The sequence below is a fragment of the Salvelinus fontinalis genome, chromosome 33 (genome assembly GCF_029448725.1).
Source record: "Salvelinus fontinalis isolate EN_2023a chromosome 33, ASM2944872v1, whole genome shotgun sequence".
NCBI classification, from domain to species: domain Eukaryota; kingdom Metazoa; phylum Chordata; class Actinopteri; order Salmoniformes; family Salmonidae; genus Salvelinus; species Salvelinus fontinalis.
Window position 1 is genome coordinate 4,686,300 of NC_074697.1, and position 26,536 is coordinate 4,712,835.

The window sequence follows — 26,536 nt, forward strand, 5'->3', positions numbered from 1 at the left end:
ATCTCGACAAACCATTTCAGTATGGCCGTCACTTTGTGCACAAGGGCATTGTCATGATGAAACAGGAAAGGGCATCCCCCAAACTGTTGCCACAAAGTTGGAAGCACAGAATCGTCTAGAATATTCTGTATATTGTATGCTGTAGCATTAAGATTTTCCTTCACTGGATCTAAAGGGCCTAGCCAGAACCATAAAAAACAGCCCCAGACCATTATTCCTCCTCCACCAAACGTTACAGTTGGCACTATGCATTCAGGCAGGTAGTATTCTCCTGGCATCAGCCAAACCCAGATTCATCCGTCGGACTGCTAGATGGTGAAGTGTGATTCATCACTCCAGAGAACGCGTTTCCACTGCTCCAGTGTCCAATGGCGGTGAGTTTTACACCACTCCAGCAGAACCTTGGCATTTGCGGATGGTGATCTAAGGCTGCTCGGTCATGGAAACCCATTTCATGAAGCTCCCGACGAACAGTTCTTGTGCTGACGTTGCTTCCAGAAGCAGTTTGGAACTCAGTAGTGAGTGATGTAACCGAGGACAAACCATTTTTTACACACTACGCACTTCAAGACTCGGCGGTAACGTTCTATGAGCTTGTGTGGCCTACCACTTCGCGGCTGAGCCATTGTTGCTCCTCGATGTTTCCACTTCACAATAACAGCACTTACAGTTGACCGGGACCAGCTCTAGCAGGGCAGACATTTGACAAACTGAGTTGTTGGAAAGGTGGCATCCTATGACGGTGCCACGTTGAAAGTCACTGAGCTCTTCAGTAAGGGCCATTCTACTGCCAACGTTTTGTCTATGGAGATTGCGTGGCTGTGTGCTCGATTTTATACATCTGTCAGCAATGGGTATGGATGAAATAGCTGAACCCACTAATTTGAAGGGGTGTCCAAATACTTTTGTATATATAGTGTATTTTCTGTATCAGCTAACCACATCATATGTTATAGCAGTCTGGTGGCAGTTGTCAGTCCATGACCTTGGTTAATGCTTGTAATGTCTGCGCAGGGGAAGGCAAACGTGATGCCCCAGTGTGCACCGTCCAACACCGACGTCCATGGACGTTGAAATTTTGATCTGGCCCATGATGCACATAATAATTCACATTTCCTGTTATTGTAAGATTATTTTCCTGCTGTGACAAACTGGTCAAATGAAGATATCTGTAGACATAGAGAAGTAGAGAACTGTGAGCTTGCTTATGTGTATGTGTGTGACCCTCACCATGAAAGATGCTGTTGTCTGTGAGGAAGTGGTGGCAGTACTGCGGACCTCCTTTCCTGTTCACAACCCAGGAACTCATGACGGCGGGAGGGATGGGAGACCTGTGAAGGAGGAGAAAAGCGTGAGACTGGACACAATACAGTTCACCATAGGCTTAAGATCTTGTTTTTCCTGGTTCCTCTCTAGGGTTCCTGCCTTCTAGGGAGCTTTTCCTAGCCACTGTGCTTCTGCCTCTGCATTGCTTTCTCTTTGAGGCTTTGTGCTGGGTATCTGTAAAACACTTTGTGACAATGTAAAAGAAAAAACGCTTTATAAAATGTGATGAATTGATTAAACTTGTGTGGCTCCTGAGTCATTGACTTTGTGTGGAATAAGGGGAACCAGACGTAACAGCCCTATATGTGATGTGAGGAAGAAACAGCATTTACAACATTTACAATGAAATACCACTTTCACCTCAAAGAGCCTAAAGTGTGGACTATAACCCCTGAACTCTGGTCTTTACAGAGGAGCTGCTCGTGAACTCTGTAGATAGACTCCTCCCCTCAGGTCAGTTGACACCAGACACCCCCAGCCTGTCAGGAGCCTCTCCTGAACTATGTAGACAGACTCCTCCCCTCAGGTCAGCTGACACCAGACACCCCCAGCCTGTCAGGAGCCTCTCCTGAACTCTGTAGACAGACTCCTCCCCTCAGGTCAGCTGACACCAGACACCCCAGCCTGTCAGGAGCCTCTCCTGAACTCTGTAGACAGACTCCTCCCCTCAGGTCAGCTGACACCAGACACCCCCAGCCTGTCAGGAGCCTCTCCTGAACTCTGTAGACAGACTCCTCCCCTCAGGTCAGCTGACACCAGACACCCCAGCCTGTCAGGAGCCTCTCCTGAACTATGTTGACAGACTCCTCCCCTCAGGTCAGCTGACACCAGACACCCCCAGCCTGTCAGGAGCCTCTCCTGAACTCTGTAGACAGACTCCTCCCCTCAGGTCAGCTGACACCAGACACCCCAGCCTGTCAGGAGCCTCTCCTGAACTATGTTGACAGACTCCTCCCTTCAGGTCAGCTGACACCAGACACCCCAGCCTGTCAGGAGCCTCTCCTGAACTCTGTAGACAGACTCCTCCCCTCAGGTCAGCTGACACCAGACACCCCAGCCTGTCAGGAGCCTCTCCTGAACTCTGTAGACAGACTCCTCCCCTCAGGTCAGCTGACACCAGACACCCCAGCCTGTCAGGAGCCTCTCCTGAACTCTGTAGACAGAGGCTGTAAATGACAGGGAGACGGAACAGGAACTTGTGAGAAAACAAAGAGGAGGAGAGGAGATGAATGATGAGAAGAGAGAGAGGAAGGGAGGACGGGTTAAGGGGAGCAAACCGAGTGGTAGAGTAGGGGTGGACAGAACAGGAGCTGGTCTGGGCTGGGGTTGGAGGTGAGAAGAGACTGACTGAACAGGAGATGAGGTCTGGGCTGGGGTTGGAGGTGAGAAGGGAATGACAAGTAGCAGGAGATGATATCTGGACTGGGGTTGGAGGAGAAGGGACTGACAAGTAGCAGGAGATGAGGTCTGGGCTGGGGTTGGAGGAGAAGAGACTGACAAGTAGCAGGAGATGAGGTCTGGGCTGGGGTTGGAGGAGAAGGGACTGACTGAACAGGAGCTGCTCTGGACTGGGGTTGGAGGTGAGAAGAGACTGACAAGTAGCAGGAGATGAGGTCTGGACTGGGGTTGGAGGTGAGAGGTCACTGCCCTGAGTAACCGCTCCACTGTGACATGCAGCCAGTAGACAGAGACATTACAGGACGGAGACTGGAAGTTACAAATTACCAAAACAGAGGTTTACCTCTGCACCTTTATTCTGATATGGTAGTTTTATGATGGAATTAACAAAAAAAAAAATTTTGCTATTCGTCTATTCACACTACCTTCCATAGCGTTACAATAATAAAGCTAGGCTTGGCAAATGTCAGAATTAAAAAAACGCACGTGTTCTTTCGCTGCAAGGGTTAATTTACATGTATCTCATATAGCTCCTACAAACCCACACAATCTATCCTTGTAGACCTTGTAGAACTATGACATCCAAACACTGATCAAATGTGAAAAATACATTACATTTATACAAGCACATAGATGAAATAGTGAAATGCTGCCTGGCTCTCTCTCCTCTCTTCCATACAGACAAATAGCATTGTCAGATCTCATATAGGAAGTTATAGACTTAGCATTCCGTCTGCCACATAGACTTAGCATTCCGTCTGCCACATAGACTTAGCATTCCGTCTGCCACATAGACTTAGCATTCCGTCTGCCACATAAACTCAGCATTCCGTCTGCCACATAGACTTAGCATTCCGTCTGCCACATAGACTCAGCATTCCGTCTGCCACATAGACTTAGCATTCCGTCTGTAACTAGACAGAGAATGGTGTTGCTGAGATCCACGGTGGTTTGGCCCAGGGGGAACGGTATTAATGGGCACGAGTGTGTTGTCATGCTGTGGTGATGTGAACATGCCTCTGCTCTCTGTAACCCAAGCAACCCACTAGCCCAGGGGAACACAATCTGCTCAATCCTGTCCAATGGGGTCGTGTGAAAATTTGCCCTCATTAATAAATGCAACTGTAACAGTCTTTCTACTGTTGATTTTATTTCTTTACTTATCTATTGTTCACCTAATACCTATTTTTTACTTAAAAATTGCACTGTTGGTCAGGGCCTGTAAGTAAGCATTTCATTGTAAGGTCTACACCTGTTGTATTCGGCGCACGTGACAAATAAACTTTGATTTAATTTAGTTGTCTTCTCATTCTGAAGGCTGTGTCACAGAGTGGATGAAGTTACCCTCAAGCTGATCCAAGTTCAGTTTTGCATTTCCAAACCAAGAGACCTCACCTTCACACTCATGGGTAATGAGGAAGTGTTCTATGAGGGCTCAACTGCAAAGCCTCATGGGTAATGAGATAAGTGAAGTGAAGTGTGTGTGTGTGTGTGTGTGTGTGTGTGTGTGTGTGTGTGTGTGTGTGTGTGTGTGTGTGTGTGTGTGTGTGTGTGTGTGTGTGTGTATTGTCGGTTCCTCCGTTAATGACACAAACCAAATGACTAATAGCAGGAGGCACTGAGGCAGACTGACTCATACACCAGGGACCACGGGACAACAGGGCCTGGAGACAGGGTGGGGGGTGGGAGGTTGGAGGGATGGGGGAAGAGAGGGGGGGAGGGAGGGATGGGGAGAGACGGTTGGGAGGAGGAGGGATGTGGAGAGAGGGGTGGGATGAGGAGGGATGGGGGAGAGAGGGGTGGGAGGAGGAGGGGTGGGGGAGACAGGGGTGGGAGGAGGAGGGATGGGGAGAGATTGGTGGGAGGAGGAGGGATGGGAGAGATTGGTGGGAGGAAAATGGATTGGGGAGAGAGGGGTTAGAGGAGGAGAGAGGGGTGGGAGGTTGGTGGAGTGTCGAGATTTAGAAATGGGATGTTGGAGGAGGGTGGAGGTTTAGGGATGGGAGGAGGTGGAGGTTTGGGGATGGGAGGAGGGTGGAGGTTTAGGGATGGGAGATTGGAGGAGGGTGGAGGTTTGGGGATGGGAGGTTGGAGGAGGGTGGAGGTTTAGGGATGGGAGGTTGGAGGAGGGTGGAGGTTTAGGGATGGGAGATTGGAGGAGGGTGGAGGTTTAGGGATGGGAGGTTGGAGGAGGGTGGAGGTTTAGGGATGGGAGATTGGAGGAGGGTGGAGGTTTGGGGATGGGAGGTTGGAGGAGGGTGGAGATTTAGGGATGGGAGGTTGGAGGAGGGTGGAGGTTTAGGGATGGGAGGAGGGTGGAGGTTTGGGGATGGGAGGTTGGAGGAGGGTGGAGGTTTAGGGATGGGAGGTTGGAGGAGGGTGGAGGTTTGGGGATGGGAGGTTGGAGGAGGGTGGAGGTTTGGGGATGGGAGGTTGGAGGAGGGTGGAGGTTTAGGGATGGGAGGAGGGTGGAGGTTTGGGGATGGGAGATTGGAGGAGGGTGGAGGTTTGGGGATGGGAGGATGGAAGAGGGTGGAGGTTTAGGGATGGGAGGTTGGAGGAGGGTGGAGGTTTAGGGATGGGAGGTTGGAGGAGGGTGGAGGTTTGGGGATGGGAGGTTGGAGGGGGGTGGAGGTTTGGGGATGGGAGGTTGGAGGAGGGTGGAGATTTAGGGATGGGAGGTTGGAGGAGGGTGGAGGTTTAGGGATGGGAGGAGGGTGGAGGTTTGGGGATGGGAGGTTGGAGGAGGGTGGAGATTTAGGGATGGGAGGTTGGAGGAGGGTGGAGGTTTAGGGATGGTCGGTTGAAGAAGGGTGGAGGTGTAGGAATGGGTGGTTGGAGGAGATTTAGGGATGGGAGGTTGGTGGAGGTTTAAGGATGGGAGTTTGGAGGAGGGTGGAGGTTTAGGGATTGGAGATTGGAGGATGTTTAGGGATGCGAGGTTGGAGGAGGGTGGAGATTTAGGGATGGGAGGTTGGAGGAGGGTGGAGGTTTAGGGATGGTCGGTTGAAGAAGGGTGGAGGTGTAGGAATGGGTGGTTGGAGGAGATTTAGGGATGGGAGGTTGGTGGAGGTTTAAGGATGGGAGTTTGGAGGAGGGTGGAGGTTTAGGGATGGGAGATTGGAGGATGTTTAGGGATGCGAGGTTGGAGGAGGGCGGAGGTTTAGGGATGGGAGGTTGGAGGAGGTTTAGGAATGAGAGGTTGGAGGAGGTTTAGGGATGAGAGGTTGGAGGAGGTTTAGGGATGGGAGATTGGAGAAGGTTTAGGGATGGGGGGATGGAGGAGGTTTAGGGGTGGGAGGATGGAGGAGGGTGGAGATTTAGGGATCAATCACACTCTCCCCCAATCACTCTCTTCCTCTCTTCATCTCCTTTCATCACAAACTGAAACACCAGCTGTAGTTGTTGAGATAAGTCAATGAGTCAAAAGGTGATCGATCGATGCCAGCGCTCAGTTCAGCCTCCTTATTTGTGTGTTTGTGTGTGTGTGTGTGTGTGTGTGTGTGTGTGTGTGTGTGTGTGTGTGTGCGTGCGTGCGTGCGTGCGTGCGTGCGTGCGTGTGTATGTGTGCGTGTGTGTGTGTGTGAGAGTGTGAGTGTGTGTGTGAGTGTGTCTAAATTAGATTGGCCATCACCTTAAAATTACACACAAAGAGAGCATCTGTCTCACACACCCCATTCCTACTACACACACACTCACACACCCCATTCCGACTACACACACACACACACACACACACACACACACTCACACACCCCATTCCCACTACACACACACAATCACACACCCCATTCCTACTACACACACACACACACAATCACACACCCCATTCCTACTACACACACACTCACACACCCCATTCCCACTACACACACACAATCACACACCCCATTCCTACTACACACACACTCACAATCACACACCCCATTCCTACTACACACACACTCATACACCCCATTCCTACTACACACACACTCACACATCCCATTCCTACTACACACACTCACACACCCCATTCCTACTACACTCACACACACCATTCCTACTACACACACACACCCCATTCCTACTACACACACACACCCCATTCCTACTACACACACACACACACAATCACACACCCCATTCCTACTACACACACACTCACATATCCCATTCCTACTACACACACACACACTCACACACCCCATTCCTACTACACTCACACACCCCATTCCTACTACACACACACACACACACACACACCATTCCTACTACACACACACACACACAATCACACACCCCATTCCTACTACACACACACTCACACACCCCATTCCTACTACACACACTCACACATCCCATTCCTACTACACACACACACACTCACACACCCCATTCCTACTACACACACACACCCCATTCCTACTACACACACACACACACCCCATTCCTACGACACACACACTCACACACCCCATTCCTACTACACACACACACTCCATTCCTACTACACACACACACACACACCCCCCATTCCTACTACACACACACACTCACACACCCCATTCCTACTACACACACACACCCCATTCCTACTACACACACACACACACACCCCATTCCTACTACACACACACCCCATTCCTACTACACACATACCGACACACTGACAGTTCATTTAAAAAACCAGCACAAATGAATCCCTCCTGTGCTCTGGTTTAGCATCAAACATGATACAATTTTATCCACATTACAGTTGTTCCCAATTATTTACACACTAAATCTGATCCATGAGGCACCCAAACCTGTATCTCATTTAGCAGAACCAGACACCACATCTGCAATACTACTGGCCCATGAGGACCAATGACCCAAACCTGTATCTCATTTAGCAGAACCAGACACCACATCTGCAATACTACTGGCCCATGAGGACCAATGACCCAAACCTGTATCTCATTTAGCAGAACCAGACAGCACATCTGCAATACTACTGGCCCATGAGGACCAATGACCCAAACCTGTATCTCATTTAGCAGAACCAGACACCACATCTGCAATACTACTGGCCCATGAGGACCAATGACCTAAACCTGTATCTCATTTAGCAGAACCAGACACCACATCTGCAATACTACTGGCCCATGAGGACCAATGACCCAAACCTGTATCTCATTTAGCAGAACCAGACACCACATCTGCAATACTACTGGCCCATGAGGACCAATGACCCAAACCTGTATCTCATTTAGCAGAACCAGACACCACATCTGCAATACTACTGGCCCATGAGGACCAATGACCCAGACCTGTATCTCATTTAGCAGAACCAGACACCACATCTGCAATACTACTGGCCCATGAGGACCAATGACCCAAACCTGTATCTCATTTAGCAGAACCAGACACCACATCTGCAATACTACTGGCCCATGAGGACCAATGACCCAAACCTGTATCTCATTTAGCAGAACCAGACACCACATCTGCAATACTACTGGCCCATGAGGACCAATGACCCAGACCTGTATCTCATTTAGCAGAACCAGACACCACATCTGCAATACTACTGGCCCATGAGGACCAATGACCCAAACCTGTATCTCATTTAGCAGAACCAGACAGCACATCTGCAATACTACTGGCCCATGAGAACCAATGACCCAAACCTGTATCTCATTTAGCAGAACCAGACACCACATCTGCAATACTACTGGCCCATGAGGACCAATGACCCAAACCTGTATCTCATTTAGCAGAACCAGACAGCACATCTACAATACTACTGGCCCATGAGGACCAATGACCCAAACCTGTATCTCATTTAGCAGAACCAGACACCACATCTGCAATACTACTGGCCCATGAGGACCAATGACCCAGACCTGTATCTCATTTAGCAGAACCAGACACCACATCTGCAATACTACAGACACATGTTTTATACTCGATTGCAATTCTATAACAAACATTTGGCAAAACGCCACACAATTCTTTACCTTTGGCACAACATTCACAACTAAAATCTTCTTGTGTGCAAATGACAAGGGACACTGTTCAACAAGCTATTTAGGGGACACTATTTTTAGTCTACTACTATAACAGACAAGGGGACACTATTTATTAGTCTACTACTATAACAGACAAGGGGACACTATTTATTAGTCTACTACACTACTATAACAGACAAGGGGACACTATTTATTAGGCTACTACTATAACAGACAAGGGGACACTATTTATTAGTCTACTACACTACTATAACAGACAAGGGGACACTATTTATTAGGCTACTACACTACTATAACAGGCAAGGGGACACAATTTATTAGTCTACTACACTACTATAACAGACAAGGGGACACTATTTATTAGTCTACTACACTACTATAACAGACAAGGGGACACTATTTATTAGGCTACTACACTACTATAACAGGCAAGGGGACACTATTTATTAGGCTACTACACTACTATAACAGACAAGGGGACACTATTTATTAGTCTACTACACTACTATAACAGACAAGGGGACACTATTTATTAGGCTACTACACTACTATAACAGGCAAGGGGACACTATTTATTAGTCTACTACACTACTATAACAGACAAGGGGACACTATTTATTAGGCTACTACACTACTATAACAGGCAAGGGGACACTATTTATTAGTCTACTACACTACTATAACAGACAAGGGGACACTATTTATTAGTCTACTACACTACTATAACAGACAAGGGGACACTATTTATTAGGCTACTACACTACTATAACAGGCAAGGGGACACTATTTATTAGGCTACTACACTACTATAACAGACAAGGGGACACTATTTATTAGTCTACTACACTACTATAACAGACAAGGGGACACTATTTATTAGGCTACTACACTACTATAACAGGCAAGGGGACACTATTTATTAGTCTACTACACTACTATAACAGACAAGGGGACACTATTTATTAGTCTACTACACTACTATAACAGACAAGGGGACACTATTTATTAGGCTACTACACTACTATAACAGGCAAGGGGACACTATTTATTAGGCTACTACACTACTATAACAGACAAGGGGACACTATTTATTAGTCTACTACACTACTATAACAGACAAGGGGACACTATTTATTAGGCTACTACACTACTATAACAGGCAAGGGGACACTATTTATTAGTCTACTACACTACTATAACAGACAAGGGGACACTATTTATTAGGCTACTACACTACTATAACAGGCAAGGGGACACTATTTATTAGTCTACTACACTACTATAACAGACAAGGGGACACTATTTATTAGGCTACTACACTACTATAACAGGCAAGGGGACACTATTTATTAGTCTACTACACTACTATAACAGACAAGGGGACACTATTTATTAGGCTACTACACTACTATAACAGACAAGGGGACACTATTTATTAGGCTACTACACTACTATAACAGGCAAGGGGAATAACTCTGGGAATAACTCTAAAATAGGATTATGAAAACGACACGGTAAAACGATCCCTGTGTTTTTGTGTACCTAGGTGAAACCCACACACATGGACACGATCCAATATGACACTTACTGTACATGTATTTATCCCCTCTCTGTCAGTGTGTAGGGTTAAAGTGGAGTGTCTTACTGTCCTGTGGATTGGTGCAATACCTCCACAGGTGTAGGATTCCCTCCTTGCTGCTTTTTATCAAGCTCGACCAGAGCCCAAGGTCACAGCGGCCTGTCCTGCTGGCTACAACACACAAACCCACGCACGCACACTCACTTATCCTCAATCGAGCATAGGGCAATTCTAAGGCTAAGAGTTGAAGTAATTCAGACATGTATCATTTGGAGTTTGAAGATGTCATCTATTATTTACAGCCAGCCCAGGGAGAAGTCAGTCTTCTCCAAATACCTGCAGGGCCGCTGCAAACAGGACAGAGCAGAGCAGAGTTTCATCATGGCTGGCCCGGCCAGTATCCTAACCCTGCCTCTTCTCTGCAACACTCCCCAGACCCTTCTTTAACCCTCCTGACCTAATGCTCTCCATGTCCCTACTATCAGCTGAAGTACCACTGAGTAAGCATAGCTTAGTCTGTACCTCTGGGTTTGCTATCCTCTCCTGTTATCAGTTACCATGTGGTTTAGGACTGGGAAACTCTCCAGCAGTGGAGGCTGGTGGAAGGAGCTATAGGAGGGCAGGCTCATTGTAATGGCTGGAATGAGTGCGTCCTGGGTGGCGCAGCGGTAAAAAGCAAAGCACTGCAGTGTTGAGGTGCCACTACAGCCGATGCGATAAGAAGTAGTCGGCCGGGCGGGTCATGTTTCCCAGGACGGCCAGGAGGGTCATGTTTCCCAGGACGGCCAGGCGGGTCATGTTTCCCAGGACGGCCAGGAGGGTCATGTTTCCCAGGACGGCCAGGAGGGTCATGTTTCCCAGGACGGCCAGGCGGGTCATGTTTCCCAGGACGGCCAGGAGGGTCATGTTTCCCAGGACGGTCGGGCGGGTCATGTTTCCCAGGACGGTCGGGCGGGTCATGTTTCCCAGGACGGCCGGGAGGGTCATGTTTCCCAGGACGGCCAGGAGGGTCATGTTTTTGGGGGGGATGCATGATTCGACCTTCGCCCTCTCCCGAGCCCATTGAGGAGTTGCAGAGATGAGCCTAATTCGTGGAGAAAACGGGGTCAAAAACATAAGCTTGTGGCCAGTACTGGGACAGGAGACCACCAGTACTGGGACAGGAGACCACCAGTACTGGGACAGGAGACCACCAGTACTGGGACAGGAGACCACCAGTACTGGGACAGGAGACCACCAGTACTGGGACAGGAGACCACCAGTACTGGGACAGGAGACCACCAGTACTGGGACAGGAGACCACCAGTACTGGGACAGGAGACCACCAGTACTGGGACAGGAGACCACCAGTACTGGGACAGGAGACCACCAGTACTGGGACAGGAGACCACCAGTACTGGGACAGGAGACCACCAGTACTGGGACAGGAGACCACCAGTACTGGGACAGGAGACCACCAGTACTGGGACAGGAGACCACTTGGGAATAACAACTCTCGTGAGCTCATCGCTTTTTTGTTGTTGTTGTTTTTTAATGTGGGTTTGAAACCACATGAATTGCATTCCAGCCATTACAATGAGCCCGTCCTCCTATAGCTCCCCCCACCAGCCTCCACTGCTCTCCTGTTATCAGATACCAGGTGGTTTAGTGGGGGGGGGGGGGGGGGGGGGGAGACTCCCGAGTGGCGCAATGGTCGCAGTGGTCTTTTGCAGTACCTGGATTGAATCCAGGCTGCATCACATTTGGCCATGATTGGAAGTCCCATAGGGCGGCGCACAATTGGCCCAGTGTCGTCCGGGTTTGGCCGGTGTAGGCCGTCATTGTAAATAAGAATTTGTTCTTAACTGACTTGCCTAGTTAAATACAGGTAAAAAAAATCAAATGACTTGTTTAGGGGCAGTGCCCTGAACTTTATCCTTTAACCTCAGACCACACCTGCTACACTTCTCAAGCACTGACCCTTCTTCTTCCAACTGAGACATCTTCCCTGACCTCTTCTACCAGGAAGTGATACAGAGCATTGAGGTAGTCAACAGTGAGAGGGTGGAGACAAGGAAGACAGTAGAGAGAGAGAGGGTGGACACAGGGAAGACAGTAGAGAGAGAGAGGGGGGAGACAGGGAAGACAGTAGAGAGAGAGAGGGGGGACACAGTGAAGACAGTAGAGAGAGAGAGGGTGGACACAGGGAAGACAGTAGAGAGAGAGAGGGTGGACACAGGGAAGACAGTAGAGAGAGAGAGGGTGGAGACAGGGACGACAGTAGAGAGAGAGAGGGGGGAGACAGGGAAGACAGTAGAGAGAGAGAGGGTGGAGACAGTGGAGAGAGAGAGGGGGGAGACAGGGAAGACAGTAGAGAGAGAGAGGGTGGAGACAGGGAAGACAGTAGAGAGAGCGAGGGTGGACACAGGGAAGACAGTAGAGAGAGAGAGGGTGGAGACAGGGAAGACAGTAGAGAGAGCGAGGGTGGACACAGGGAAGACAGTAGAGAGAGAGAGGGTGGAGACAGGGAAGACAGTAGAGAGAGAGAGGGTGGAGACAGGGAAGACAGTAGAGAGAGCGAGGGTGGACACAGGGAAGACAGTAGAGAGAGAGAGGGTAGAGACAGGGAAGACAGTAGAGAGAGCGAGGGTGGACACAGGGAAGACAGTAGAGAGAGAGAGGGTGGAGACAGGGAAGAGAGTAGAGAGAGAGAGGGTGGAGACAGGGAAGACAGTAGAGAGAGAGAGGGTGGAGACAGGGGAGACAGTAGAGAGAGAGAGGGGGGAGACAGGGAAGACAGTAGAGAGAGAGAGGGGGGAAAGGCGTCAGCAAGCTTTAGCCAAACTCAGCTAGGCGAACCAAACAAGTGTGCTCGGCATACTCCCTTAAAAGACCTTCGCTTGAAAAACAAGAAAAAAGTGGCAATAGTACTGTTTGTCCATCTTTAGACCGTAGAGCAAAAACAGTCATAGACTGTCTGAATTCAGCTGTCTCAACAGTTCCATCATTGAACATTGATCTTTATCTCTGTGTTAGTATATTTTTTTTAACATCCCAAATAAGGTCAGAGAGATGAAAAGAGTGCCTTGTATGAGATGACTGGGAAGTCTTTAGAAAGAGAGAGTGGGCACTAGGCAGAGACACAGAGAACACACACACACACAAATTAGGGGTTCAACAAGGGTTCTTCTAAGATCCTGAAAGTACTCTGAAGAACCTTAGGTTCAGTTTCAGTTCTTGGCACTGAAAATGGCCCCCAAAAGGTCATTCCAAGAACCCCATAGGACTTGGGGTTCATCGAGGAACCTCCTTAGTTAGGTTCCTGCAAGAAGAAAAAACACTAACTGCCTAACTGAAACATTTGAATTTGAATTTGAATTTGAAAGGACAGCAGGTGCAGTCACTTAACTGAAAAATGTAAAGATCTCCTCAGTTTAAGGTTTGTCCCTTGTTATGATCTATATTGATATTGTTTTATAATGATACTCTCTATCTTTTAATATTTGTTGGATTCACAGACTTCATCCTCCCTACACCTCTGATGAATACAACAGGAAACCTGTTAGATCACCATGTACTGCTAAATCATTCTGGCTGTGGACACGGAGAACGTCAACACATTAACAAGCCAGAGGATAAACCCATTGGACTTGGGGCTCTGCTGGGAGTCTACCTCATATGTAGATTTTTTTATTCTGCTTTGCCACTAAAATCATAATAAACACTGAGAACTAAAATATAGTGTTATTGTTGTTATTATTATTTTTAATATTAACGGGGGGGGGGGGGGGGGGGGTTCAAAAATGTACCCCAAAAGGTTGTTTGAGGAACCATCCTTTTAAAGGGTTCTTCAAAGAACTTATAGGGGTTCCCCCACAGTTTCAATTTGAAGAACCCCTAAAGGATAGTACAGGAACCTTTTCTTTTTAGAGTGCATACCCACCTCATACTCCTGTCCTCTCTCTCACACTTTCTGTCTCTCTTTCTAAAGCTCCATTTCTCACACATACAACCATTATTATGTGTCTTGACTGACACACTACAGACGTGGACCCACAAAGAGATCGGTTCACTTACATTTACATTTAAGTCATTTAGCAGACGCTCTTATCCAGAGCGACTTACAAATTGGTGCATTCACCTAATGACATCCAGTGGAACAGCCACTTTACAATAGTGAACCTCCTCCATTCCTCTACTCCTCTAGTCCTCTGAGAGAAATAGTTCAATTATTCATTAGGACTCACTAACAAAGAGGATAGTTTCCACTCAAACCCCACACCCAGCATACTGAATCACCCCAGAGTACTCCACTCCAACCCTACACCCAGCAAACTGAATCACCCCAGAGTACTCCACTCCTACACCCAGCATACTGAATCACCCCAGAGTACTCCACTCCAACCCTACACCCAGCATACTGAATGACCCCAGAGTACTCCACTCCTACACCCAGCATACTGAATCACCCCAGAGTACTCCACTCCAACCCTACACCCAGCATACTGAATGACCCCAGAGTACTCCACTCCAACCCTACACCCAGCAAACTGAATCACCCCAGAGTACTCCACTCCTACACCCAGCATACTGAATCACCCCAGAGTACTCCACTCCAACCCTACACCCAGCATACTGAATGACCCCAGAGTACTCCACTCCAACCCTACACCCAGCAAACTGAACCACCCAGAGTACTCCACTCCAACCCTACACCCAGCATACTGAATGACCCAGAGTACTCCACTCCAACCCTACACCCAGCATACTGAATGACCCAGAGTACTCCACTCCAACCCTACACCCAGCAAACTGAACCACCCAGAGTACTCCACTCCAACACCCAGCATCCTGAATGACCCAGAGTACTCCACTCCAACCCTACACCCAGCATACTGAATGACCCAGAGTACTCCACTCCAACCCTACACCCAGCAAACTGAATCACCCAGAGTACTCCACTCCAACCCTACACCCAGCATACTGAATCACCCAGAGTACTCCACTCCAACCCTACACCCAGCATACTGAATGACCCAGAGTACTCCACTCCAACCCTACACCCAGCATACTGAATGACCCAGAGTACTCCACTCCAACCCTACACCCAGCATACTGAATGACCCAGAGTACTCCACTCCAACCCTACACCCAGCAAACTGAATCACCCAGAGTACTCCACTCCAACCCTACACCCAGCATACTGAATGACCCAGAGTACTCCACTCCAACCCTACACCCAGCATACTGAATGACCCAGAGTACTCCACTCCAACCCTACACCCAGCAAACTGAATCACCCAGAGTACTCCACTCCAACCCTACACCCAGCAAACTGAATCACCCAGAGTACTCCACTCCAACCCTACACCCAGCAAACTGAACCACCCAGAGTACTCCACTCCAACCCTACACCCAGCATACTGAATCACCCAGAGTACTCCACTCCAACCCTACACCCAGCATACTGAATCACCCAGAGTACTCCACTCCAACCCTACACCCAGCATACTGAATCACCCAGAGTACTCCACTCCAACCCTACACCCAGCGTACTCCACTCCAACCCTACACCCAGAGTACTCCACTCCAACCCTACACCCAGCATACTGAATCACCCAGAGTACTCCACTCCAACCCTACACCCAGCATACTGAATCACCAGAGTACTCCACTCTAACCCTACACCCAGCAAACTAAATCACCCAGAGTACTCCACTCCAACCCTACACCCAGCGTACTCCACTCCAACCCTACACCCAGAGTACTCCACTCCAACCCTACACCCAGCATACTGAACCACCCAGAGTACTCCACTCTAACCCTACACCCAGCATACTGAACCACCCAGAGTACTCCACTCCAACCCTACACCCAGCATACTGAACCACCCAGAGTACTCCACTCTAACCCTACACCCAGCATACTGAATCAGCCAGAGTACTCCACTCCACTCCTACACCCAGCAAACTGAATCACCCAGAGTAATCCACTCCAACCCTACACCCAGCATACTGAATCACCCAGAGTAATCCACTCCAACCCTACACCCAGCATACTGAATCACCCAGAGTACTCCACTCCAACCCTACACCCAGCAAACTGAACCACCCAGAGTAATCCACTCCACTCCTACACCCAGCAAACTGAACCACCCAGAGTAATCCACTCCAACACTCAGCAAACTGAATCACCCAGAGTACTCCACTCCTACACCCAGCATACTGAATCACCCAGAGTAATCCACTCCAACCCTACACCCAGCATACTGAATCACCCAGAGTACTCCACTCCAACCCTACACCCAGCAAACTGAACCACCCAGAGTAATCCACTCCAACACTCAGCAAACTGAATCACCCAGAGTAATCCACTCCAACCCTACACCCAGCATACTGAATCACCCAGAGTACTCCACTCCAACCCTACACCCAGCAAACTGAACCACCCAGAGTACTCCACTCCAACCCTACACCCAGCAAACTGAACCACCCAGAGTACTCCACTCCAACCCTACACCCAGCATACTGAATCACCCAGAGTACTCCACTCCAACCCTACACCCAGCATACTGAATCACCCAGAGTAATCCACTCCAACCCTACACCCAGCATACTGAATCACCCAGAGTACTCCACTCCAACCCTACACCCAGCAAACTGAACCACCCAGAGTACTCCACTCCAACACTCAGCAAACTGAACCACCCAGAGTACTCCACTCCAACCCTACACCCAGCATACTGAACCACCCAGAGTACTCCACTCCTACACCCAGCATACTGAACCACCCAGAGTACTCCACTCCAACCCTACACCCAGCAAACTGAACCACCCAGAGTACTCCACTCCAACCCTACACCCAGCAAACTGAATCACCCAGAGTACTCCACTCCAACCCTACACCCAGCAAACTGAACCACCCAGAGTACTCCACTCCAACCCTACACCCAGCATACTGAACCACCCAGAGTACTCCACTCTAACCCTACACCCAGCAAACTGAACCACCCAGAGTAGTCCACTCCAACCCTACACCCAGCATACTGAATCACCCAGAGTACTCCACTCCAACCCTACACCCAGCAAACTTAACCACCCAGAGTACTCCACTCCAACCCTACACCCAGCATACTGAATCACCCAGAGTACTCCACTCCAACCCTACACCCAGCATACTGAATCACCCAGAGTACTCCACTCTAACCCTACACCCAGCAAACTGAACCACCCAGAGTACTCCACTCCAACACTCAGCAAACTGAACCACCCAGAGTACTCCACTCCAACCCTACACCCAGCATACTGAATCACCCAGAGTACTCCACTCCAACCCTACACCCAGCAAACTGAACCACCCAGAGTACTCCACTCCAACACTCAGCAAACTGAACCACCCAGAGTACTCCACTCCAACCCTACACCCAGCAAACTGAACCACCCAGAGTACTCCACTCCAACCCTACACCCAGCATACTGAATCACCCAGAGTACTCCACTCCAACCCTACACCCAGCGTACTCCACTCCTACACCCAGCATACTGAATCACCCAGAGTACTCCACTCCAACCCTACACCCAGCAAACTGAACCACCCAGAGTACTCCACTCTAACCCTACACCCAGCATACTGAATCACCCAGAGTACTCCACTCCAACACCCAGCATACTGAATCACCCAGAGTACTCCACTCCAACCCTACACCCAGCAAACTGAATCACCCAGAGTACTCCACTCCAACCCTACACCCAGCATACTGAACCACCCAGAGTACTCCACTCCTACACCCAGCAAACTGAACCATCCAGAGTACTCCACTCTAACCCTACACCCAGCATACTGAACCACCCAGAGTACTCCACTCTAACCCTACACCCAGCAAACTGAATGACCCAGAGTACTCCACTCTAACCCTACACCCAGCATACTGAATCACCCAGAGTACTCCACTCCAACCCTACACCCAGCAAACTGAACCACCCAGAGTACTCCACTCCAACCCTACACCCAGCATACTGAATCACCCAGAGTACTCCACTCCAACCCTACACCCAGCATACTGAATCTCCCAGAGTACTCCACTCCAACCCTACACCCAGCAAACTGAACCACCCAGAGTACTCCACTCCAACACTCAGCAAACTGAACCACCCAGAGTACTCCACTCCAACCCTACACCCAGCAAACTGAATCACCCAGAGTACTCCACTCCAACCCTACACACAGCATACTGAACCACCCAGAGTACTCCACTCTAACCCTACACCCAGCAAACTGAATGACCCAGAGTACTCCACTCTAACCCTACACCCAGCATACTGAATCACCCAGAGTACTCCACTCCAACCCTACACCCAGCAAACTGAACCACCCAGAGTACTCCACTCCAACCCTACACCCAGCATACTGAATCACCCAGAGTACTCCACTCCAACCCTACACCCAGCATACTGAATCACCCAGAGTACTCCACTCCAACCCTACACCCAGCAAACTGAACCACCCAGAGTACTCCACTCCAACACTCAGCAAACTGAACCACCCAGAGTACTCCACTCCAACCCTACACCCAGCATACTGAATCACCCAGAGTACTCCACTCCAACCCTACACCCAGCATACTGAATCACCCAGAGTACTCCACTCCAACCCTACACCCAGCATACTGAATCACCCAGAGTACTCCACTCCAACCCTACACCCAGCATACTGAATCACCCAGAGTACTCCACTCCAACCCTACACCCAGCATACTGAATCACCCAGAGTACTCCACTCCAACCCTACACCCAGCAAACTGAACCACCCAGAGTACTCCACTCCAACACTCAGCAAACTGAACCACCCAGAGTACTCCACTCCAACCCTACACCCAGCATACTGAATCACCCAGAGTACTCCACTCCAACCCTACACCCAGCATACTGAATCACCCAGAGTACTCCACTCCAACCCTACACCCAGCATACTGAATCACCCAGAGTACTCCACTCCAACCCTACACCCAGCATACTGAATCACCCAGAGTACTCCACTCCAACCCTACACCCAGCAAACTGAACCACCCAGAGTACTCCACTCCAACACTCAGCAAACTGAACCACCCAGAGTACTCCACTCCAACCCTACACCCAGCAAACTGAACCACCCAGAGTACTCCACTCCAACCCTACACCCAGCATACTGAATCACCCAGAGTACTCCACTCCAACCCTACACCCAGCAAACTGAACCACCCAGAGTACTCCACTCTAACCCTACACCCAGCATACTGAATCACCCAGAGTACTCCACTCCAACCCTACACCCAGCAAACTGAATCACCCAGAGTACTCCACTCCAACACCCAGCATACTGAATCACCCAGAGTACTCCACTCTAACCCTACACCCAGCATACTGAATCAGCCAGAGTACTCCACTCTAACCCTACACCCAGCAAACTGAATGACCCAGAGTACTCCACTCTAACCCTACACCCAGCATACTGAATGACCCAGAGTACTCCACTCTAACCCTACACCCAGCAAACTGAATCACCCAGAGTACTCCACTCTAACCCTACACCCAGCAAACTGAATCACCCAGAGTACTCCACTCTAACCCTACACCCAGCATACTGAATGACCCAGAGTACTCCACTCCACTCCTACACCCAGCATACTGAACCACCCAGAGTACTCCACTCTAACCCTACACCCAGCAAACTGAATCACCCAGAGTACTCCACTCTAACCCTACACCCAGCAAACTGAATCACCCAGAGTACTCCACTCCAACCCTACACCCAGCAAACTGAATCACCCAGAGTACTCCACTCCAACCCTACACCCAGCATACTGAACCACCCAGAGTACTCCACTCCAACCCTACACCCAGCGTACTGAATCACCCAGAGTACTCCACTCCAACCCTACACCCAGCAAACTGAACCACCCAGAGTACTCCACTCCAACACTCAGCAAACTGAACCACCCAGAGTACTCCACTCCAACCCTACACCCAGCATACTGAATCACCCAGAGTACTCCACTCCAACCCTACACCCAGCATACTGAATCACCCAGAGTACTCCACTCCAACCCTACACCCAGCATACTGAATCACCCAGAGTACTCCACTCCAACCCTACACCAGCAAACTGAACCACCCAGAGTACTCCACTCCAACACTCAGCAAACTGAATCACCCAGAGTACTCCACTCCAACCCTACACCCAGCAAACTGAACCACCCAGAGTACTCCACTCCAACCCTACACCCAGCATACTGAATCACCCAGAGTACTCCACTCCAACCCTACACCCAGCATACTGAACCACCCAGAGTACTCCACTCTAACCCTACACCCAGCAAACTGAATCACCCAGAGTACTCCACTCCTACACCCAGCATACTGAATCACCCAGAGTACTCCACTCTAACCCTACACCCAGCATACTGAATCACCCAGAGTACTCCACTCTAACCCTACACCCAGCAAACTGAACCACCCAGAGTACTCCACTCCAACCCTACACCCAGCATACTGAACCACCCAGAGTACTCCACTCCAACCCTACACCCAGCAAACTGAACCACCCAGAGTACTCCACTCCTACACCCAGAGTACTCCACTCCAACCCTACACCCAGCATACTGAATGACCCAGAGTACTCCACTCTAACCCTACACCCAGCATACTGAATCACCCAGAGTACTCCACTCTAACCCTACACCCAGCAAACTGAACCACCCAGAGTACTCCACTCCAACCCTACACCCAGCATACTGAACCACCCAGAGTACTCCACTCCAACCCTACACCCAGCAAACTGAACCACCCAGAGTACTCCACTCCAACCCTACACCCAGCATACTGAACCACCCAGAGTACTCCACTCCTACACCCAGAGTACTCCACTCCAACCCTACACCCAGCATACTGAACCACCCAGAGTACTCCACTTACTTTTTCAGATGCACTGTCTATCATCCTGTCCAAGAGACGGACAATAACATGTGTGATGTTGGGGAACATTTATTTATTTAACTAGGCAAGTCAGTTAAGAACAAGTTCTTATTTTCAATGACGGCCTAGAAACAGTGGGTTAACTGCCTTGTTCAGAAGCAGAACGACAGATTTTTACCTTGTCAGCTTGGGGATTCGATCTTGCAACCTTTCGGTTCCTAGTCCAACGCTCTAACCACTAGGGTACCTGCCGCCCCATTCAACAATGTCTACCTCAATGTCATAGGAAAACAACACACCCATCACAAAGACCTCCTATAACAAACACAGGTGCTGTCAACATAGTATAGGTCCTTATCATCACTGTGACAGAGGAACCATGAATGACCAGGACAAGTTGACTGAACCATACCCGGACTGGCACCCATGGCTTGGACATCTGATCCCTGTAGTGGAGCTACCGTGCCTGGTAGAGGTGGAATACGGGTGGGGTACTTAGCGATCTGATCCCTGGATGTGGTGCCTGGTAGAGGAGGGATACGCGTGGGGAAGCTGGGGATACTGAGCATTCTGATCCCTGGATGTGGAGCCTGGTAGAGGAGGGATACGCGTGGGGAAGCTGGGATACTGAGCATTCTGATCCCTGGATGTGGAGCCTGGTAGAGGAGGGATACGCGTGGGGAAGCTGGGGTACTGAGCGCTTGATTCCTGGATGTGGTGCCTAGTAGAGGAGGGATACGTGTGGGAAAGCTGGGATACTTAGCATTCTGATCCCTGGATGTGGTGCCTAGTAGAGGAGGGATACGCGTGGGAAAGCTGGGATACTTAGCATTCTGATCCCTGGATGTGGTGCCTGGTAGAGGAGGGATACGCGTGGGGAAGCTGGGGTACTTAGCATTCTGATCCCTGGATGTGGAGCCTGACAGAGGAGCGATACGCGTGGGGAAGCTGGGGTACTTAGCATTCTGATCCCTGGATGTGGAGCCTAGTAGAGGAGGGATACGCGTGGGGAAGCTGGGGTACTTAGCATTCTGATCCCTGGATGTGGTGCCTGGTAGAGGAGGGATACGTGTGGGGAATCTGGGGTACTGAGCGCTTGATCCTGTTATTTTAATGGGCATATTTATTTATCTTTATGAATCCTCGTGCGACTCTCGGGACCAACAGCGTCCCGGGACTATAGCGCAGTTTATGTGATTAATAACTATAAAGGCTCCAACTTTATGGCTCTTTTTTTTTGACTCAGAAACAAATAAGTAACTGACTCTAGAACCACCAAAGCCGGGCGAACACGCCTGTATCGGTTTACAACCGAGCTGTACATACCGGTAGACCCGAACAAAGACTTGCCTTGTGGTGATTGCAGTTAACCCGCACAATGCGGTTGAGAGGGTTGGGTGAGCACCTTTAGGGCTTTGTCCGTGGGATGTCATTTATCAAATGCCCCTCTATACCTCATCCACACTCTCTCTCCGAAAATCCCTAAGGATTCAGAGGGGGGTTTACCCTGTGTCTATCTTTAGGGGGAGCCTTTGTTATTCACCATCAATGCAATACTTTTGCAAATCGGTGTCGCAAAGGAAAATTAAGCAGAAATCCCCAATTATTGTCAAATGCATAAAACATTCACAACTTTGGTGTTAATCAATCTTGCAGATGAATTCATGATTTTGATGTCACATGAAACATATACTTTCAATGCTCACTTAATGAACAACCGAATATGTGTGTTTATAAATAAATATACAATAACATTTGCCTAATCAAAAAACTTAAAGCTTTAGTTTGAATAAATAGCTTTTTGCAATGTCACTTATAAACGACAAAACTATAAAACCTCTGTAGGCATGTAAGAAAAATGTTGACAAAACATTGGTCAGTTAGCCCATTCAAAACATAGACTGCCATTGTTTTATGTGGTAGCCACCGTCGCTTTTAACTGAAAGATAAGGGCAGGTGCATTGGTCAGCAAGTTGCTTGGCTCCTCCGACTGCAGTCTTCTTGCACGAGCTCATCTCGTGAAAACAACATTGCAACTGTAACATTGTCAACCGTAACATGCTCACTTTACTCAGAAACGGACGCTGTGCCAAGCGAGAGAAAAAAATAAATGATGTTGACCATCGAAGAGCACACAAGAACACTTGTAACATATACCTCATCGATTGTCCCATTAAATGCTAGTCCAACAAAGGAACTAAATACTTACGTTAGTCCGTTCTTTCCAGAGTCAACTTCTAATAAAATGTCACCTGAATAATATTCCTTCAGGTTATTCCTTGTCATGAAGTATACTAGCAAATCAATAATATCCTTTTCCCGTCTAGTAGTGAAAGGAGAATGCCTAACTGTCCGGACCGAGTCCCTACCGCGTTCCCATTCAAGTGACCGGGCAACGTGTTAAAACCCGGAACAGTACTCTTGGAACGGGTTCCTGAAAAATCTCTCTGTTGCCCTTAGGTTGCAGATGGGGGGATTGAATAGTATAATTCTCACTGAATCCCACTCCTACCTCCCAAGTTCTCTGTCACTCACTCACAAGTAAAATATTTATATAAATTAATTCCCTTCCAAAAATATATATATTTTTCTTCGAGTTTCAATTTCACAGTTCAAATTCATAGTTATTATCTAGTGCAGTGTGTTATTATCTTGTGCAGTGTGTTATTATCTAGGGCAGTGTGTTATTATCTTGTGCAGTGTGTTATTATCTAGGGCAGTGTGTTATTATCTAGGGCAGTGTGTTATTATCTAGGGCAGTGTGTTATTATCTAGGGCAGTGTGTTATTATCTAGTGCAGTGTGTTATCAAGCACAGTGTGTTATTATCTAGTGCAGTGTGTTATTATCTAGGGCAGTGTGTTATCAAGCACCGTGAGTTATTATCTAGGGCAGTGTGTTATTATCTAGGCAGTGTGTTATTATCTAGGGGAGTGTGTTATTATCTAGTGCAGTGTGTTATCAAGCACAGTGTGTTATTATCTAGTGCAGTGTGTTATTATCTAGTGCAGTGTGTTATTATCTAGGGCAGTGTGTTATTATCTAGGGCAGTGTGTTATTATCTAGGGCAGTGTGTTATTATCTAGTTCAGTGTGTTATTATCTTGTGCAGTGTGTTATTATCTAGGGCAGTGTGTTATTATCTAGTGCATTGTGTTATTATCTAGGGCAGTGTGTTATTATCTAGGGCAGTGTGTTATTATCTAGTGCAGTGTGTTATTATCTAGTGCAGTGTGTTATCAAGCACAGTGTGTTATTATCTAGGGCAGTGTGTTATTATCTAGGGCAGTGTGTTATCAAGCACCATGAGTTATTATCTAGGGCAGTGTGTTATTATCTAGTGCAGTGTGTTATTATCTAGGGCAGTGTGTTATTATCTAGGGCAGTGTGTTATTATCTAGGGCAGTGTGTTATTATCTAGGGCAGTGTGTTATTATCTAGGGCAGTGTGTTATTATTTAGTGCAGTGTTATTATCTAGGGCAGTGTGTTATTATCTAGTGCAGTGTTATAATCTAGTGCAGTGTGTTATTATCTAGTGCAGTGTGTTATTATCTAGGGCAGTGTGTTATTATCTAGGGCAGTGTGTTATCAAGCACCGTGAGTTATTATCTAGGGCAGTGTGTTATTATCTAGTGCAGTGTTATAATCTAGTGCAGTGTGTTATTATCTAGTGCAGTGTTATAATCTAGTGCAGTGTGTTATTATCTAGTGCAGTGTGTTATTATCTAGGGCAGTGTGTTATTATCTAGTTCAGTGTGATATTATCTAGGGCAGTGTGTTATTATCTAGGGCAGTGTGTTATTATCTAGGGCAGTGTGTTATTATCTAGGGCAGTGTGTTATTATCTAGTGCAGTGTGTTATTATCTAGGGCAGTGTGTTATTATCTAGGGCAGTGTGTTATTATCTAGGGCAGTGTGTTATTATCTAGGGCAGTGTGTTATTATCTAGGGCAGTGTGTTATAATCTAGGGCAGTGTGTTATTATCTAGGGCAGTGTGTTATTATCTAGTGCAGTGTGTTATTATCTAGGGCAGTGTGTTATTATCTAGGGCAGTGTGTTATTATCTAGTTCAGTGTGTTATTATCTAGGGCAGTGTCTTATCTAGGGCAGTGTGTTATTATCTAGTGCAGTGTGTTATTATCTAGGGCAGTGTGTTATTATCTAGGGCAGTGTGTTATTATCTAGGGCAGTGTGTTATTATCTAGGGCAGTGTGTTATTATCTAGGGCAGTGTGTTATTATCTAGGGCAGTGTGTTATAATCTAGGGCAGTGTGTTATAATCTAGGGCAGTGTGTTATTATCTAGTGCAGTGTGTTATTATCTAGTGCAGTGTGTTATTATCTAGTGCAGAGGGAATCAGACAGGCTTGTAGTGATGGTGCTCTACAGTTAGCATACACTAAAGGTTCTGGAATATTCTCTCCGTGGTTTCCTTCCCACAATCCCCCAGTGGCAGTTCAAAGTTTGCCAGCACAATTCATCAGTGCTCCATGCAACTTACAATTCAAACCAGCCAACCAGAGTCCACAAACAACCGCTAGTGACATTTACACAACAAAGGACACACAGGCCCCCCTCCCCCCTCCTCCTCCCCCCCTGGTTACAAATCCCCTTCTGCCCCTCTCCTCCTCTCTGCGACTCCCCCTCTGCTCTCTAATCCCCTGGTGCCCTGTAAAATTGACAAACCCCTGCCTTTCACTGCCAGCGCCCCCCCCCCCCCCCCCCCCACACACACACACACACACACTCTTCACTCGAAAAGCATTTCACTGTACTTGTACTTGTGCACGTGCACATGGCCATCACATCAAGCATGCTGGGAAAACACATGGTTAACACTGTCACCACAAGCGAGGGAAGGGTGGTACTTTCAAATAGTGTCTTTCCCCATCAAAGATACTATCAAAAACATGGACACAGTCAATCAGAGTCAAGTGCATTTTAGCATAGTGAAGAAACTAGAAAGCCTATTTGAAAAGCAGCCATACTGTAAGACTCTCTCCTCTCTATTAGTCTGCTCTCTCCTCTGTCTCCAGCCTCTCCTCTCTGTATATTAGACTGCTCTCTCCTCTGTCTCCAGCCTCTCCTCTCTGTGTATTAGTCTGCTCTCTCCTCTGTCTCCAGCCTCTCCTCTCTGTGTATTAGTCTGCTCTCTCCTCTGTCTCCAGCCTCTCTCTGTGTATTAGACTGCTCCAGTGTCTGTCTCCAGCCTCCCTACTCTCTGTGTATTAGTCTGCTCCAGTGTCTGTCTCCAGCCTCTATCCTCTCTGTGTATTAGTCTGCTCCAGTGTCTGTCTCCAGCCTCCCTCCTCT

General features: G+C 48.4%; 1 protein-coding gene across 1 annotated transcript in view; it reads right to left on the reverse strand.

Annotated features, from left to right (window-relative positions):
- The window catches only part of LOC129832512 (1-phosphatidylinositol 4,5-bisphosphate phosphodiesterase eta-1-like), an 86,027-nt gene extending 62,419 nt beyond the window's left edge, over positions 1–23,608 (reverse strand). The window contains exons 1-2 of the mRNA XM_055896632.1: positions 23,434–23,608; positions 1,231–1,331 (exon numbers count right to left, since the gene is read on the reverse strand). Coding sequence (XP_055752607.1) covers positions 1,231–1,331; positions 23,434–23,510 — 178 coding nt within the window. The 5' untranslated portion in view covers positions 23,511–23,608. The remainder of the gene's footprint in view (positions 1–1,230; positions 1,332–23,433) is intronic.
- Positions 23,609–26,536: the final 2,928 nt, after the last annotated feature.